We start from the raw sequence: 16,796 nt of genomic DNA, 5'->3' as shown, positions 1-16,796 counted from the left end.
CTTTTCCACTCCAGAAATATGTGCATTTTGAGTCATTTGTTTTTATAAAGAGAACCCCCACTCTTAATGGCACTGTGTTTTGCTTATAATGACATTCTTAGCACTGTCTCTTTCTAGTGGCATGCAGATGGACAGAGAAATAAAATTAGGAAACTGAAAGTGGGGCGTGCCCGGTTAGGGTTGTACTTCTGTGGTAACTAACTCGTCCTCGCAGGCAGCTTCTAGACACGCAGCAGACATATCACATATAGAAAGATAAGTCTGAGTTACATGTGGAAAGCTTCGTAACTATTATATGACCTATTCTGAAGAGCAAGATTTATGTTTCTGTTTATTAGAAGTCTAACACCACACAACCTCTGAATAAATAAAATAGGTGGCTTACGGTTTATCTTTTTCTTGGTGATGAGATTATAGGAAGTGGTATTTTACATCCAGCATATGATCTAGTTTAGATTATTTGTATTTAGATTATTTGCTTTTAATCGTATTTAGGTTATTTTTCTTTCTCTGCTGGTTTTGACTGCGATTTTAAATTATTCAAGAAGTAAAATTGTATTTTGTTATTGTAAAGATCGCTTTTGAAAGAATGAATAAGTCTTCAATATAAAAGGAATAGATAGATGCTAGTGAAATATGTTGTCTTACAGCCAAATTTATACCCTACCGTGGGGCTGCAAACACCAGGAGAGGTCGTCGATGCCAATTTCGGGCAGCACCCTTTCGTGTTTGATATAGAAGACTATATGCGAGAGTGGAGAACCAAAATACAGGCACAGATAGACCGGTTTCCCATTGGAGATCGGGAAGGCGAATGGCAAACCATGATACAAAAGTAAGTGAAGAAATTTGAATGGACGTTATTATTCCAAAATACATTTTTTATAAAACATTCTTGTAGCATGGACTATTTACTGAAGCGTTTTAATCTAATTGATATCCTACCAATCTTAGTGTATCTTTGATTGTATTTAAATCTTTATAAAAAGTAATTTACTCTTCTTAATTAAAAATAATTTTTTATATATCCTAATAATTTTCATGTATTGACTGTATTAATCTCTATAAGAAGCAATTCACTCAAACAATTAAAAATCATTTTTTATTTGGTGGCACACATACAAAAGTGTGTTTTAGTCTGACGTGTGAATTTGGTGGAGGAAATGAAGTGACACTAGATCGCTCAAGTTCATTTGCTATCCTTAGTAATAGGATTTAATGCTTTCCATAGATAGGTTACTTGATTCTCTTAAAATAGTACTAACGCAAAAAACAAATTCAGGAGGATACTTTAGATTGTGTAATTCAGGAGCTGTGGATTTTGGACATGAACTTGGCAGTTCAGCAGTAGTTCAGATATATATGGGGATGAAGAAATATTACTCGGTAAGAATAAGCACCGAAATACTGGTATAGTTAATATACTGGAATATAGACTAGGTATGTACGTTTTGTATTTCAAGATTTGACTCATTTTTTTCCAGTGAATGGGTTACTCTGTAAGAATAATATCAGCTATTTTTGCTTATTAGGATCCCACTTTTGCTAAATCTATTTATTATTTTTCATGTAGATTCAGGGAAGTTATGGTTGCCCCTATTCTAAATAGGAAAATCTGAGCAAAAGCCTCCAATTATGAAAGAGTTTTTTTTAAATCTTACTAATTATTTTTAACGTCATTTACTTTTCCATGTTATTATTAGACATTTAAGAGCCCGCAAAAGGAATAAGACCAAAGAGTTAGGAGTATGGAGTGAGGATTCCTAAAAGCGGGATAAATACTTAGGATTCCATAATAACGATGGTACAGACTGGGTAGGTAGCAGAGCAGACAGTGGGTGTCAGTAAAGGTTTACTATAAAATGAACAACCTTTATCTCAACTCATTCTTTATGAAAAAGTAGAATTTCATTGGAGTGGAAGTCGGCAGGAAAATATAAGTCCAATGACAGTCAACTTTTTAGACTGTACCTTTGCTAAAAGGCTGGAGATGATTCCTGGGTGTCAGTAGTGCTAAATGGTAGCTCTTAAAGCTTGAAATAGTACAGACTTAAAAATTAAATAAGTACCAGTAAATTTAAATAGTCATTTTCACTCCTGTCATCTCACCCAAGAAAATAGCAGAGACTTGCACATACCACCAATCTGACAATTTGTCTTAAATGTCTGTGTAATTGCTTTGAATGATTGTACATTTAAAGATATAATAAAAATTTTTGTGTGTGTTTTTTGGAGGACATAATGATTGGAAGACATGATGATGATTCTGAAAACATGCTTCTTCCCTGGAGCTCTTACAGAACCTCTGCCCAGTTGACAGAAGAGCGAAGCCTGCCTGACGATCTCCTAGTTAGCATGAGTTAGAGCTAGCATGAGTTGCTCTCCTGGGGTCACATCCCTTTTGTCCTTTAAAAATGATTGCCGCTGAGCATCATAGCAGGAGAGTAGTAGAAAAAACATCATTTATCTTAATTCTGTAACCAGAGTCCAGTGAGGGTCCCTGCCCCCACCCCACTCTTTATAAAATTGACACTCACCATGACCTCCTAGGAAGTCCATTTTAAAAAGTTCTTCCCTGCCCTTTTAAATCAATTTGACCAATTAGATGAAATAAAATGAGCAATTTGTTTCTTGGAGATTTTCCCCTCTGCCCCCCAATCCCTCTTTCCTGAATCACTGCTTCCTACCACTTTCTGATAGGGCCTCAGGCATGCCAGATGCAGGCAGGTTTAGGATTGAATATTTGGATATATTGGATATTTGGGTTAATATTGTTGAGTCAATAGTTTTTCTAACCTTTTGTGGTTAGATGTCAATGTGTTTTGACCACTTGATGACTTTTTAAGAAAACCTGTTCTTTGGAAGTGCGGCACTTCCATGTAAATCATATTTGAGTAGTTCATCTTTTAGGTACAGTGATACTAATTGCTTTAGATTATAAGGGTTAGTTTCTCATTGGTCAGTAGTATCACCCTCATAGACTTTGTTCTCAAAGATCCTCTCTTCAGTTCACCCTAGTATTTCTTGCGTTCACGTCTTGTAGATACCATCTCCTGTAACCGATGAGTGAAGAAAGGAGTGTAACTCCATAACACAAAGAGTTCATCTGTTATTTAAAAATTGTTGTATTTCATAAAATGCCAGCACTTCACTGGGATAGGTCGTACAATAAAGATGAAACAAATTATGGTTAGTAAGTTTGAATATAAGGATGGGAAGTCCCAGGAAAGGAGCCGGGGATAATGGGGAGCCAAGAATCCAGAGTCTGTCAGTCTCTTCTCTAGTGACAGGTTCTCTTCGGGAGAGTCCTCTTAACATGGCGTGTGCACTGCTCTTTTTGGAAATACTACATGATTAGAACAAATGGTGTTTTTGTTTTTTTTTTAACTTTAAAGTTGAGGTTCTTAAAGCCGTATTTCGAAGGGAATAGGTTGGTTTTGTAACAACAGAGTAGATCTTGTTTTATATAAATTGTAGTATGAAGCCTGTATTCTCTTGACTAAAAGCTGTGTGTTTCTTCTTTTTATTTTAAGAATGGTTTCATCTTATTTAGTCCACCATGGGTACTGTGCCACAGCAGAGGCCTTTGCCAGATCTACAGACCAGACCGTTCTAGAAGAATTAGCTTCCATTAAGAATAGACAAAGTAAGGACCCTGTGGTGCATGGATAATACTTGTTTTCAGATTATCGGTTTGGTTATATTGATTTTTAGAGATTTTATTTTTTAAATTGAAAGATTTTCAGATATATTAAATTTAAATTGATGCCTCTGAAATTTACTCTCATTGACATTTTTGAAGACCACCTTACAAAAAAACTCACATAAGAGTGTGTTAGCATTCTGGATATAGAAAGATATAATTTTGGAGAACGTCGTATAAGAAATGTTTACCAGTTTTTTCTTAAAAAATGTTTGCTTTAGATTTTAGGAAGTAAACATTTAACAAAATTTTTTTTTTTAGTTGGTAAAAAAAAAAGTCCCAGGATTCGATATTAGTAGAGCTAATATATAAAAGAAATGTAAATCTTTGCATTATTTAAATTGCTATCTAAACTTAAGATAGTATTGATCTTAAGTTTTTATTGCTTCGGTCCTAGGGCTTGTGGCCAGAGCTGGGGCCTGATCTAGCAAGGGCGAGTCAGCATGTGACTCTTCCACAGTTCACCTTCTCAATGTGGGCATTAGTCCGTCAGGGAGGGTATGACATGGTGAGAGGATAGGCATCAAAACACAACGTGATGGGTGAAATCGTGATGCCTGAAACAATTTTTTAATAGGTCCAACTTGCTGTGATAACACCGATTACCTTGTGTTGTCGCTAATCGTATGCTTGTCTTTCTCACTATGTTACGAGCTCTGGCAAATAGGAGATGATCGCTCACTCTTTTTGTATACTCATCGTCTAATTTAACAAATACCTAACCGCATAGGGAACACTCAGTGAATGTCTCTTGAATCCAGATCTTACTCAAAGGCCAGCATCCTCGTAGTACTGGGGGCAGAAGGTATCATGTTTGCTAAGACATTTTGAACGTTATCTCTAATGTTTGCTATGGTCTTTTTAAAAAAAAAAAAAAACACTTTATTGAGGTATGAGTGACATATTAAAAGCTGTACGTATTTTTAGTGTGTGTAACTTGATGAGATTGGGAAACGTATTCTGTGAATCTGGCACCACATTGTAGGCTATAAACACATCCGTCTTTTTCATCTTAGTGTTCAATACTTCAGCATTGCTTAACAAGTATTTTTCCTGTATTACTTGTATAGTAGTTTGTGATTTTTAAAAATAATTTATGAAATACTTACTTTTCTAATTTTTTAATGTCTGAAATTTCCCCTTGATTGCCTAATAGAAACCATGATTTTAGAAAAAGAAATGGAAGTTAATCGCAATAATTTATTTCAAGATTTTTTTAACTAACTTTTTTTTTTTTGACGGTCCACTGTTTATGTTTCTACTCTTAAAAAATTAATCTCTTGCTTTCTTTTCTCAATAGGAATTCAGAAATTGGTGTTAGCAGGAAGAATGGGAGAAGCCATTGAAACAACACAACAGTTATACCCAAGTTTACTTGAAAGAAATCCTAATCTCCTTTTCACATTAAAGTGAGTTTAATAAAATGCTGCTCTGTTATGTATGTGTGTGTGTTATGTATAATCAGAATTATTTTCATGTTTTAATAGTTTTAATTTGTTTCACCTTGTTTCAGTTAGTTACATACAATTTTGTAATATAGCACGTTGAAGTAACAGATTATTAAAAAAACACTTGTGTTGAGGGTTATAAGCACACAGCATCTTTTGCTCTGTGTTGGCTCTTCTGTTATGCTGGCTATATGTTCAAAAATGTTAAAAGCTTATTTAGAAGATGGATATCTGTTTTTCCTTCCACAGTGTACCTTATTGTAAGTCTGTGTAATTTTGAAAATTGTGGTAAAATATACATAACATAAAATGTGCCATTTTTACCTGTGCAGTTCTGTAGTATTTAGTCACACTGTTCTGCAATCCTCACCAACCATCCATCTCCAGAACTTTTTTTGTTATCCCAAACGGAGACCCGAACTCCCCATTCCTCCCTGCCCCCAGCTCCTGACAACTACCATTTTACTTTCTGTCTCTATAAAATTGAATTTGACTCTCCTGGGTACCTCATTTAAGTGGAAGCATAAAACATTTGTTCTTTTGTTACTGGCTTATTCCTCATAGCACAATGTCCTCAAAAATTCATCCATGTTGTAGCATGTGCCAGAATTTCCTTCATTTTGAAGGCTAACTGATAGACACTTGGTTTGCTTCCACTTTGGGGATTGTGAATAGTGCTGCCAGGAACAGGGGTGCACAGCTATCTGTTGGAGTCCCTGTTTCCGGTTCTTTGGGGTATACCCAGAAATGGAATTGTTGAACCATATGGTAAATCTGTGTTTAATTTTTTGAGGAAATTAATCCTTAGAATTCTATAGCCCTGCGCCATTTTACAGTCTCACCCACAGCGTACCAGAGTTCCAGTTTTTCTACATCCTTGTCAACACTTTATTTTCTGCATCTTTTTTTTTTTTATATAACGGCCATCGTAATGTGGGTTTTTTAATTGGTCTTCTGAATCTTTGTTATTTTAAAATTCAGGTGTTATTAAGCTTAATATTTCACCTCTCTTAAGTACCAGGAGCCCTTTGTAAGCCAAATGTCAGAATTGTTTTGCTTTAGAGTAAAATTTTAAATGTGGCCCATTTTGGTGAAAAGGTCGCAAAAGGGACTAGGAATGAGGAAGAGTGGGGAGCAGTGCTCTTTGCGTCATTTGTCCAGTAAAGCACATTGTGTTCTTACATACTATTTGACTTGCTATCAGGTACAAATATTGTTTGATTAAATTATTTTTAACTTCCAAAAATGAAGTCCATTTTGATTTTATTATAACTACTGAAAGATTTTCATTTTCTCAGTAAATCTTGAATAAAGGAAATTCAATGTCTTTTGCTTTACACTCTGATTTTTCTGGAAAATTTCAAAGTTAAGCAGTACGGTAGATGAAGCCATAGTTCATATTTTTAGCATACTGTCTAAAGGCCATACTTACTGATAAATACTGGTTCTTAAAACATTTCCTCTCAGAAATCTCTTGTTACTAAATAAACAAATTGGTATTTGAAAATCATCTAATAAGTCAATTTGTCTTTTCTTTTTTTAGAGTGCGTCAGTTTATAGAAATGGTGAATGGTACCGATAGTGAAGTGCGCTGTCTGGGAGGCCGAAGTCCAAAATCTCAAGACAGCTACCCTGTTAGTCCTCGCCCTTTCAGCAGTCCGAGCATGAGCCCCAGCCACGGGATGAACATCCACAGCTTAGCCTCAGGCAAAGGGAGCTCTGCACATTTTTCTGGTGAGACTCGGTGTGATGACAGTACTTTTAAGTTTTTAGCCTTCTCTGTGCCTTTGAACCAAAATTTAAAAACGTTTAAAAATCTGGACGTTTCCACATAGCTCTTTTGCATACTTGATCTTACGACGTTCTGGAAGAAAAATTTTATGTGGATCCGATGGGTGTGTTTTTAGTACCAGGAAGGTAACTTGAAGAAGAGCTGTTTCTGAGAATAGGTTATTAGCAGATGTGCGTAAACAAAGGTCAGCATCCGAGTCGTCTCTGGAAATGAAGTCGTAGACATCCGGTGAAGGTAGGAGGTCACCGTGTGTTCGGATGAGGTAGAAACGTGAAGGTGGCACCGCGGCCGTGGTAGCTTTAGTCCGCCCGTCAGCACACCTCGCTGGGCTGCCTGCTTTCTTGTCCTCTCCCCCCCGGCCCCCTGCGAGAGTCTGCTCTGCCCGGTTCTTCTCCTTCTGGCCCTTTCTGGGCTCACCGGTCATTGTCTCTCAGGCTTTCGGTGTTCTTTTGACGACAGTTCTCGCCTTTCTTGGCCTTCATGACATCACTTCTCTAGGTTTATTTCTGGTTTTTCTTAGTCTTCTGTCTTTGCTTGTCTCTCTTTCCGTTCCTCCCAGGGGGTTCTCTTGCCTCTGCACGTTCCGCTTTCTGAAACAGAAGCCAGATACCGTTTCCTTTCCTTTCATAGAGTAATAACCCCTTTGCTTTTCCTCCATCGGCGCATACCTCTCTCTATTAGCGCCTCTCATTTTATTTACATCACCACCCTGCGCACGCCCATGATTCTCAGGTTTGTATCCTTCGCCACCTCCCGTCTTGAAGCCCCTACGTTGACTCAGTCATGGACAACTTCTTAGCTTCGGTGTATTTATATATTAAATGGGAGCGATGAGAACACTGCCCTCCTAGGGGGGTGGTGGGAATTAAATAAGATCCATAATGAAGCCTTCAGTCAATGTTAGAGGAGATGGTAAGTACAGCCCACAATTAATATCCTTACAGCCTTTCAAAGAAGTTACCTGTTTGTTTACTATTTAAGAAATGCATTAACTCTCCTACATTATAAAAGTTTTAAATGCAAGATCAGAATGTGATTACGTTGTTTACAACTAAATAATAATTTCGTGTGTGTGTGTTCATGCATCTTTTTCTTTTTTCCCCCCCAGGTTTTGAAAGTTGTAGTAATGGTGTAATATCAAATAAAGCACATCAGTCATATTGCCATAGTAAACACCCGTCATCCAGTTTGAACGTACCAGAATTAAACAGTATAAACATGTCACGGTCACAGCAAGTTAATAACTTCACCAGGTACGTAATCTCCCCTCCCTAGCTTTTGCATTAGTATAAGCAACCTAAGTGTCATCATTTTCAGTAATTCAGAAAAGTTGAATTATATGGTCCATAATGGGGGTCTGGGAGTTCCCAAGCCCCCAGAGAATAAGAGGGGTACGGAGTAAGTTCCCCAGAGCTTTTCAGTCTCCCCATGTGCACACAGCCTCTTTCCTTTGTTCCTTCCTCTGACTCTGCATTCCCTCTTCCCCCTGCCGGGGCTGTAAGAATCCCCTCCGGGCTCTGCCTTCTTCTGGTTTTCCTGCCGGCACCAGCCTGTACAGATGGTCACATAGATGCTGTTCTTCTTGTTCCAAGTTAAGTCACAGTGGCATATTTACTCTCTAGAAGTAACATAAAATATGTTTACAACTCTTTTTTCTTTGCGTGTGGGCTTTTTTGGTGTAAGTGTGTAGAATGTTTCCTGAGTTCCAAACAACTTTACGAAGAATCTTTTTTGAAAGCCTGTCTTTAGGGAGCTTGCTTACAGCAGCAGATGGACCTTAAGTCATTTGGTAATAAACATAGAGCATGAGCATAGTATTGGGGACCTGTTGGGTGTCAGATATTCTGCTAAGCATGGTGTCTGACTTCAAAGAGCTTTGAGAGCAGGGATGTCCACATGACTACACTAAAATCCTTGATAACTCGGGTTGGAGGTTCCCGGACCTAAAGGTTGGTGGAATGTAATCATTTGAACACTAACGTAGGAGAGCAGCAGGCTCTTACGAAGTCAGCCTGCCCAAACCATCCAGCATCTGAATTCTCTTTGGTTCAGGACTAGCGGGATGATAAAAATAATACGAATAAAAAATAATGGGTAGATTTTATCAATTTGATGTTGGTTTGGTCTTATTACATGAATTGGTTGCACTGCATTTGTGGGGAGTGTTCATCAGTGTAAAACTTTCTCATCAGAGGAGAAATTTGAAGCTAACTTTTCACATGGGACTTCATGGAAATAAGATTCTGGAGAAAGGAGTCTGTATAAAAATCTGTATTTGCAGTTTGGGAGAGGGAGAATAATCAGAATATCCAGATTATCTATCCCAAGTGACGAGCTACCGAAGTGATGGTGGTGTGGTACAGGCTGCGGTGGGCGTCCCCGGAAGTGGTGTGAGAAGAGTAGTGGGAAGAACGGCCGTCCCTTGCAGGGAGATTAGGGTAGTCTTTCAGTAGAAATGACATACTAGAAAATGGAAGATTAGAAGACTGTATTGTAATAAAAATTATGTATGGAAAATTTAGAAAGTTAAGCCTTCAGTACTTACCATACTTTATAGCACGTTAGTACTGTATCGCTGGTAGAGGGTTCTGCCATTGTTGGGGCAGGACTGCGGGCAGTTCGTGGGTTATTAAATACCCTTCATGGCAGGAAGTTGCTAAAGAGCCCCATTCTAACCTGAGTTCAGGCAAGCAAGCTCACCGGAAGGGTTTGGTGACACAGCCTCCTCTGAGTGCAGTGAAGAAGGAGAAGAAAAGAAGCTCTTCAACTGCCTTAAGCTGTTAAACAGTAACAGTTACTTTATAGCTGGTAAAGGCCATCCTTACAATGGGATTGTGGGATTGCAAAGTAAGCAAAGATGGTATTAACTATTAAAACCATTTTACAGATGTAGAGCTGAACACCAGAAATGTAAATGACTTTCTGGGGGGTCAAGTTCAATAATTAGTGGCCAGTAAGTTGCAGAACCGTGACTACTTCCCAGGATTTCTGACTTCCAGACACGCGCTTTTTCCATTATACTGCACCCCACCCTCTGCCCCACCTGAAATGCTGCTCACCTCCCTCCCCGTCCTCCCTCCTAACTTCCATTCAAGCAGGCTGTAAAACTCAGTCCCATTGTTACTCTTCCAGGATGATTTCCTTGGTCACATCCCCACCAAATGTTGTGTCGCCCCTTGTAATTAACTTTCATCCTAGGTCTGATCCCGTTTGCCCCTGGAGGGTAGAGGCTGTTCCATTGCACCCTTAGCACCTAACACAGAACATGGCTCAAAAGCTCTTAAATGTGTGTTGAATGAAAGAATTCCTCCCAAATACTATGTTGTATTGTCAAAAAAAAGAAAAAATTTAGTATACTTATTAAGATCACTAAAAACTATGATCTTAAGAATTTCCATTAAATTAAACATCATTATTTTTAAAGTTTGATTTTTCTTATCCCAGAATTCATCAAGATAGAGTAAACCAGGGGCACCTGGGCAGCTCAGTCAGTTGAGCACCCGACTCTTGATCTCAGCTCAGGTCTTGGTCTCAGGGTCGTGAGTTCAAGTCCCGTACTGGGCTCCACACTGGGCGAGGAGCCTACTTAAACAAACAAACAACAAGCATAGAGTAAACAAACGTTTCTGACCGATGGAGGAATCCTGGGGCCATTGCCCCCTTCTTCCTAGGTCTGTGTCTTTTTACCTGATGTGTTTTGCTGACAGAAGCAGCGCCCCCACGTGAGCATACTTAAACTCGCACGCTCACCCCGAGGCGCTGCCAGTGTTACGTCTGGGGGCATCACACACAGAGCGCTTTTTGCTCATCTGCTTTCAGTGTTGTTTTTTTCTACAAATGAATATACGTTGCTTTTTAAATGAGAAAAGTGCATTTTAATGTATTTCCTATATTTTCATCAAGTGTGTTCTTCTGGACTGTATAATCCTTACGTCGATCTTCACTGGGGGAGTCTTCAGGAGTGGGTGTTTATCGTTCTTAGAGTGCGGGGGGCATCCGGCGACAGCTTCGGCGTGTCCCGATAAGGCCACTGGCACGGGGCTGTTCATCAGTAAATGAGACACAAGTGAAAGTCAGGAGCAACCTGAGGATCCGAAACGGCATTTTTAAACTTAAGATCTGGCAGTGCTTTAGCTTCCTCAAGCCGATGCGACAGCCTGTGGGGAGGAAAGTCTGTCGGGTGCCGACGAGGTCTGAGAGGACCGGACCCAGTGGTTTTCCAAGTCGTCGTTTACCTTCGCGGGAGGCTGTGTATTAAGGATTGGGGACAAATGCAGAATGTCAGGACCTTTAAAGAAAAAAATCGTCTTAGGAGGGGTGAATATGAGGGCAGGAAAGAGGTGAAGCGGGATCCGGGAATAGTTTGAAGTTTTCCCCTTTTTTTCTTTGAATGCTGGAAACGCACGCTGGGCGAGCGTGGGGGATCTTGGGGCAAAGGCTGATTATAACAAAAAACGAAGCACAGATCTGAGTCGGAAAAATCGTGGGAAGTCTGTGAAAAAGAGTTTGCCCAAATTGATATAAAGTCGGAAAACCACTGCATTTTAGGGCACACACTTTTTTCCCCTTCCCCATCCAAGAGTACATATTTGTTAAGAGCGAGCTGCATATTGGCTTTGAAGACATTCAAGATTGAACTAAACACCTTTTTTTGCAGATTGCTATTGCCTTATATTATGAAGTCAGTTTATAAGTAGGCTATGTAGTTGAGTAGTAATTTATTTTAAACTAAGCTACAAGTATGCAATTTCTAAAATTAGGTCTGTTTTTTTTTTTCATTCCAGTAACGATGTAGACATGGAAACAGAGCACTACTCCAATGGGGTTGGAGAGACTTCATCCAATGGTTTCCTAAATGGTAGCTCTAAACACGACCACGAGATGGAAGATTGTGACACTGAAATGGGTCTGCAGCGATATTTATTACATTTTTAATAAAAAATGATGACTACAAGGTTATGTTTTTACTTGTATTGATTCACAGCCGATGAGCATAAGTCAGATTACAGACGTATGTGCCGCTGGATCTGCCGGTGGTACATAGTACTAAACCGTGCTGTGCAAGCGGGTTGCTGGGGGAGCAGAGGTACTTTCCATTGCCTTCTGAAGTTAAGCGCTGGCCGGTTCCCTGTGCGGCGCTGTCTGAGCTCGACGTCGGTGCTGTCGTTAACGCGGCCGTACTGTTGGTAGTGTTAACTTTCTTGAGGATGTTTGGGGTTGGCGATGTGAAAAGTTTTTATGCTTATTTCAATATAACCAGTAAAGGCCAGATGGGTAGAGATGATTTTATGAATTCTAATCATTTTCTTTTGTTGATTTAATGTGAATGTATGTGACTATGCGTAGTTCAGTGCCTCGCGCGTAGTAGGGGCTTAAGTGTGACCCACCCTTCTCCCCACCGCCCAAAAAATGGTGTGGCTGGAAGGTACAATAGCATCCATAATTTTGTTTTGTTGATAACTTGTGTAGTACATTGTACCATAAAGTTAAACCGTCAGCAAACTTCCCCATCAGTTGGTGAATGAAAATTTTATTGGAGCCTAAAAATTCTTATTTGTCTGAATTCCATGGCAACTTGAGATTTCTGACTGTTTTGAGGTTAGAAGGTCTTTATTGGGGATTGTTGTTGAGGATTATGTGTTCAATGTAGAATTCACTTTTTCAAGCAAGGGATTTAATTTAAAAGGCAGCTTGGTTTTACTGTGTCAGATCCCAGCATCCTCAACCTTCGGAGAGTGATTTCAGCATGGTGATTAAGGGCAGCAGTTCTGCCCTTAATTCTGCGACTGCCACTTACTAGCTGTGTAACGGTGGACAAGTTACTTAAGAGCTCAGTGCCTCAGTTTCTTCATCTGTAAAATGGGTATAGTAACAATAACAGCCGCCTGTAGGTCATTGTGGAGGTTAAGTGAGCCAATCTATGAAAAGCTAATAAGCACAAAGGAAGAGCTCAGTAAATGTTGGTTCTTGTCCTCATGAGCAATTTCTGTGTCATTAGTCATCCATTCAGTTACATTATTGATCAGTGATTGTTGTCCACCAAGATCTATACCATACAATTATTCTGTAAAAGTGGGTGATTAACCCTTCCGATAACATGGTGTCTTCTGTGTCTCTTTGGAGTCATTTAGCTTTTAGCCGAGAGGCATCCTTGTGTTCCGTCTCTGTTTGCTGCCAGAGCAGCCCTAGAGGCGGTTACTGACTGTGTTCTTTTCTTAATGCTGCTTAATGTAGTTGGGAGATATGTGCTAAACTTCTTATAAACCTTTCCCTGATAACCCAGGTGCACCCTACACGGAAAGGTGGTCACCCGACTTCCAGCTGCATGCTGGAGATCGGACCTAGATTCTTGAGACGTAGAGAAAGTATACCTTTTAGCTGCAGAGTTTCACACTGAATTACAGTAAATCTACATAATTTAGATAAACTATTAAGTAGTAGTTGGTAAATGAAACGTACAAAATGTTATAAGCAATTTATGTTCATTTCTTCATTGTATTTCATTTCATAAGGTAGTAAAATACTCGTTTATTTTGCTTACAGAAGTTGATTCGAGTCAGTTAAGACGCCAGCTGTGTGGAGGAAGTCAAGCTGCCATAGAGAGAATGATTCACTTCGGCAGAGAGCTACAAGCCATGAGCGAACAGCTGAGGAGAGAATGTGGCAAGAACACAGCAAATAAAAAAATGTTGAAGGTAGATTTGTTTTTCCTTGAAAAATTAGAAATGGGTCAAAGGACCTAAATTGTCATTTTGTGAAACATTGAGTAGTGCCAGGAATTCTGGTTGGACTTCCAGTAAAAAATACAGATTAAACCCCAGTTCTGCCACCTGTCAGCACTGTATAGTCTTTGTCAACTTACTTGTTTAGTTTTGTTTTCTCAGCTGTAAAATTGGCAGAGTTATTAGGAGGGGTGTGGGTTTGCTGATAAAACTATGAATTTGAGATATTCAGCAAACATGGCTCAGGGCTGCAGCAAATTCAGTGTCTACGACGTGATTTTCATTTTGGTGGTGATTGCTGAGGCCTTGGGTCATCTTTCAAAACCAGGAGAGTTCAAATGCGTTTTCAGATCTCTTCTGGATTGGCGTGTACGATGGGTGGTGAGATGGATGAGATCTCAGCCGTTCAGCATGTGAGCCACGATTGTATCAGTTACAGATGGACGAGTTGTCCCCCGCCTTAGGTCAGCACTGCAATTCGTTGTAGAGATGTTAAGATTCTTTAAAAGTTTTTTTTTTTCCATACTCCTAAAAGTCCCAGTAGCCCCGTGAGTCAGTGAAACATTAACCTCGCTGCTGTATTTTTATTTATTTTTTTGTAATCCTGCATTAGGTTGGGCTCAGAGGTGATTCGTTATAAATATTTGCTCCTGAATGTTTTGAAAGAAGTCCAAACGACAGTGGGGTGATGGGTGCGCTGGCCCTGAGCCCGATGCCTGGGTGTAGTGGGAAAGCGCAAGGCCTCGGCCACCCCTTCCTGACCCAGACTGAGACTCAGCGCCCCCGCCAGCTCCGCCCGGTAGCAGCAAACGCGGCATGCGGGCAGCAACATAAAACAGCCGCCCGCACTGTAGCCTCAGTAGGGCACCTGTCGCGTAGACGGAGCCTACCCGCTTAGCCTAGGAGCAGATAAGGAGCCCCGTGCGTACATCACCAGCTAAATGGCGTGTGCGGTCTTGTCGTCTCAGTCGCTGGGGCACCAGGAGAGCTGGGCTCCGTGCACGTGACACTTCCTCCGCAGGAGAGCACAACTGCTCTTTCTAACGGCCACCCTCAGCCATCCAAAAAAGGGGGGGGCTGAATTATGATTTTTATGCTAAATAAAAGAAAATCGGTGGAATATGTCACTTAAACAATTTCTCATTTAAAATGTCAGATCATTTGGTGGGACAGCCAACTGGTGCAGCTACTGTGGAAAACGGTTTGGAGAGTTCCCAAAAAATAAAAATAGAACTACCGTATGATTCAGTAATTCCACGACTGGGTATTTACCCAAAGACTATGAAAACGGTAATTCAAAAAGATACATGCGCCCCTGTGTTCACCACAGCACTGTTTACAGTAGCAGATCACGGCAGCAGCCCGAGTGTCCCTGGGTAGACGAGTGGAGAAAGATGTGCTGTGTGTGTGTATATTTGTGTAGTATTTATAAATATACACACACAATGGAATGTTACTCAGCCGTAAAAAAGGATGAAATCTTGCTGTTTGTGACAGCATGAATGGACTAAGAAGGTATTGTGTTAAGTGAAATCAGTCAGAGAGAGACAAATACACGATTTCACGCATGTGGAATTTAGGAAACAAAACAAGTGAACAAAGAAAAGACCAAAAAATGGGCTGTTAACTGCAGAGAACAGAGGGAAGGTGGGTGGGGGGTGGATGAAATAGGTGATGGGGATCAAGAGCACACTTCATGCGATGAGCCCTGAGGAGCGTAGAGAATTGTTGAATCGCTGTATTGTACACCTAAAACTAATGTAACTCTCTAATTATACTGGAATTTAAAAAAAAAAAGTAAAATAAATAAAAATCAGGCATTCCTATATCAGGAAAATGGCCGTCCACATTTGTCCTCTAAGATGAGGAATTCCTCGAGGTCAGCCCAGGTCTTCGCTCCTCCCCCTCGAACTATATCTAATGCAGGTAGCACCGAGCTATTTAATGAGTGTTTATTAAAAAGAGTTTTGTTCGTATGGGTTATGTTTATTTTTATCATACTAGAAATTAAAACTGTGATCCATTTATTGACAAATAATCATAAATCCATTGGCTGTCCTTATGAAAAATAACTTCCAAAAAATTCGAACAGTGGCGTGACTTTGAACGCTGGGTGTAACGGCGGGCGGTAAGCGGCATTCTCCCCCCTCCCTGCACACGCCCCGTAACCTCGGGAACCCCCACCGTGTGGTTGTGGGAGCACGAGAGTGAGACGAGGGAAAGTAGTATCTTTGTGCCATTATGAAGACAGTTCGGAGCTCACACGACCTCCTGAGAGGGTCTCAGATTGGACCCAGGTATCTGGATGGTACCTGGAGAGCTGCTGTTTTAGGGGAGACTTGGGGATACGAAATGTTTTTAAGAGTTCCTACACTTTTTACACTAGGTCGTCTCACTGTTTTCTCGTTAAAACTTGATGCTAATGGCGAAGGATGAAGGAGCGCGGTTTCTGTAATGTCTTTGAAAATGCAGGATTTCGCCTCATCAGCTGACTTTGATTCCAGTGTGCAGGAAGCCCCGAAAATGCATTATGTGGCCTCTTCTCAAAGAGGGTCCTTGATTATATATTGAATTATGTAGAGATGTAATTCATCTTCTTCATCTAAAGAATGCGGATGGCTTTGATTTTGCACTTCTGACTTCTGAGCAAATGCCAGCTGCTTCACGAGACTTTCTTAATCTCCTGAGCCCCTTCCTTCCCATCCCCTCAACTTACCTGGATCCACAGAGGGATGTGCTGGCTGACTGAGCCAACTTGGAAGCCCCTGAAACAGCTGGAGGGTACAAGGACGACGTGAAGAGTTTCTTGGCCATAGTTGAGAAGGTTTAGAAATTACTCCTTTTCCTTTTATTTTTCACTTCAGGGCACGTGTGATCATAGTGGGTATTTTTTCTCTTTCATTTTGTGTGGATCTGCGTAAGTGTCGGAGTCACACATGCATAGAGAGCGAGCGAGCGAGCAAGGTTTGTTTAAATGCGAAGGTAAGAGTCCCCTAAATGCCTTACCGGGACGCACCTCGCATTCTGCCTGCCCTGAGCCCTGGGGGAGCAGGCCTGGTGCGGACGGGGGCGCCTGCCTGCGCTAAATGTGGGGGAGCAGCGCCTGCAGCCCCCCCCCCCCCCCCCCCCCC

At 40.5% G+C, this 16,796-nt stretch overlaps 1 protein-coding gene across 1 annotated transcript in view; it reads left to right on the top strand.

The window, feature by feature from the left end:
- RANBP9 (RAN binding protein 9) overlaps positions 1-16,796 on the top strand; it is an 88,456-nt gene that overhangs the window by 61,707 nt on the left and 9,953 nt on the right. The window contains 7 exon segments of the mRNA XM_040645058.1: positions 651-835; positions 3,534-3,646; positions 5,004-5,112; positions 6,695-6,885; positions 8,052-8,196; positions 11,728-11,849; positions 13,487-13,638. Coding sequence (XP_040500992.1) covers positions 651-835; positions 3,534-3,646; positions 5,004-5,112; positions 6,695-6,885; positions 8,052-8,196; positions 11,728-11,849; positions 13,487-13,638 — 1,017 coding nt within the window.

This window comes from Ursus maritimus, unplaced genomic scaffold, assembly GCF_017311325.1.
Source record: "Ursus maritimus isolate PB19 unplaced genomic scaffold, ASM1731132v1 scaffold_30, whole genome shotgun sequence".
NCBI lineage: Eukaryota > Metazoa > Chordata > Mammalia > Carnivora > Ursidae > Ursus > Ursus maritimus.
This window is presented reverse-complemented; position numbering and strand designations above follow the sequence as displayed.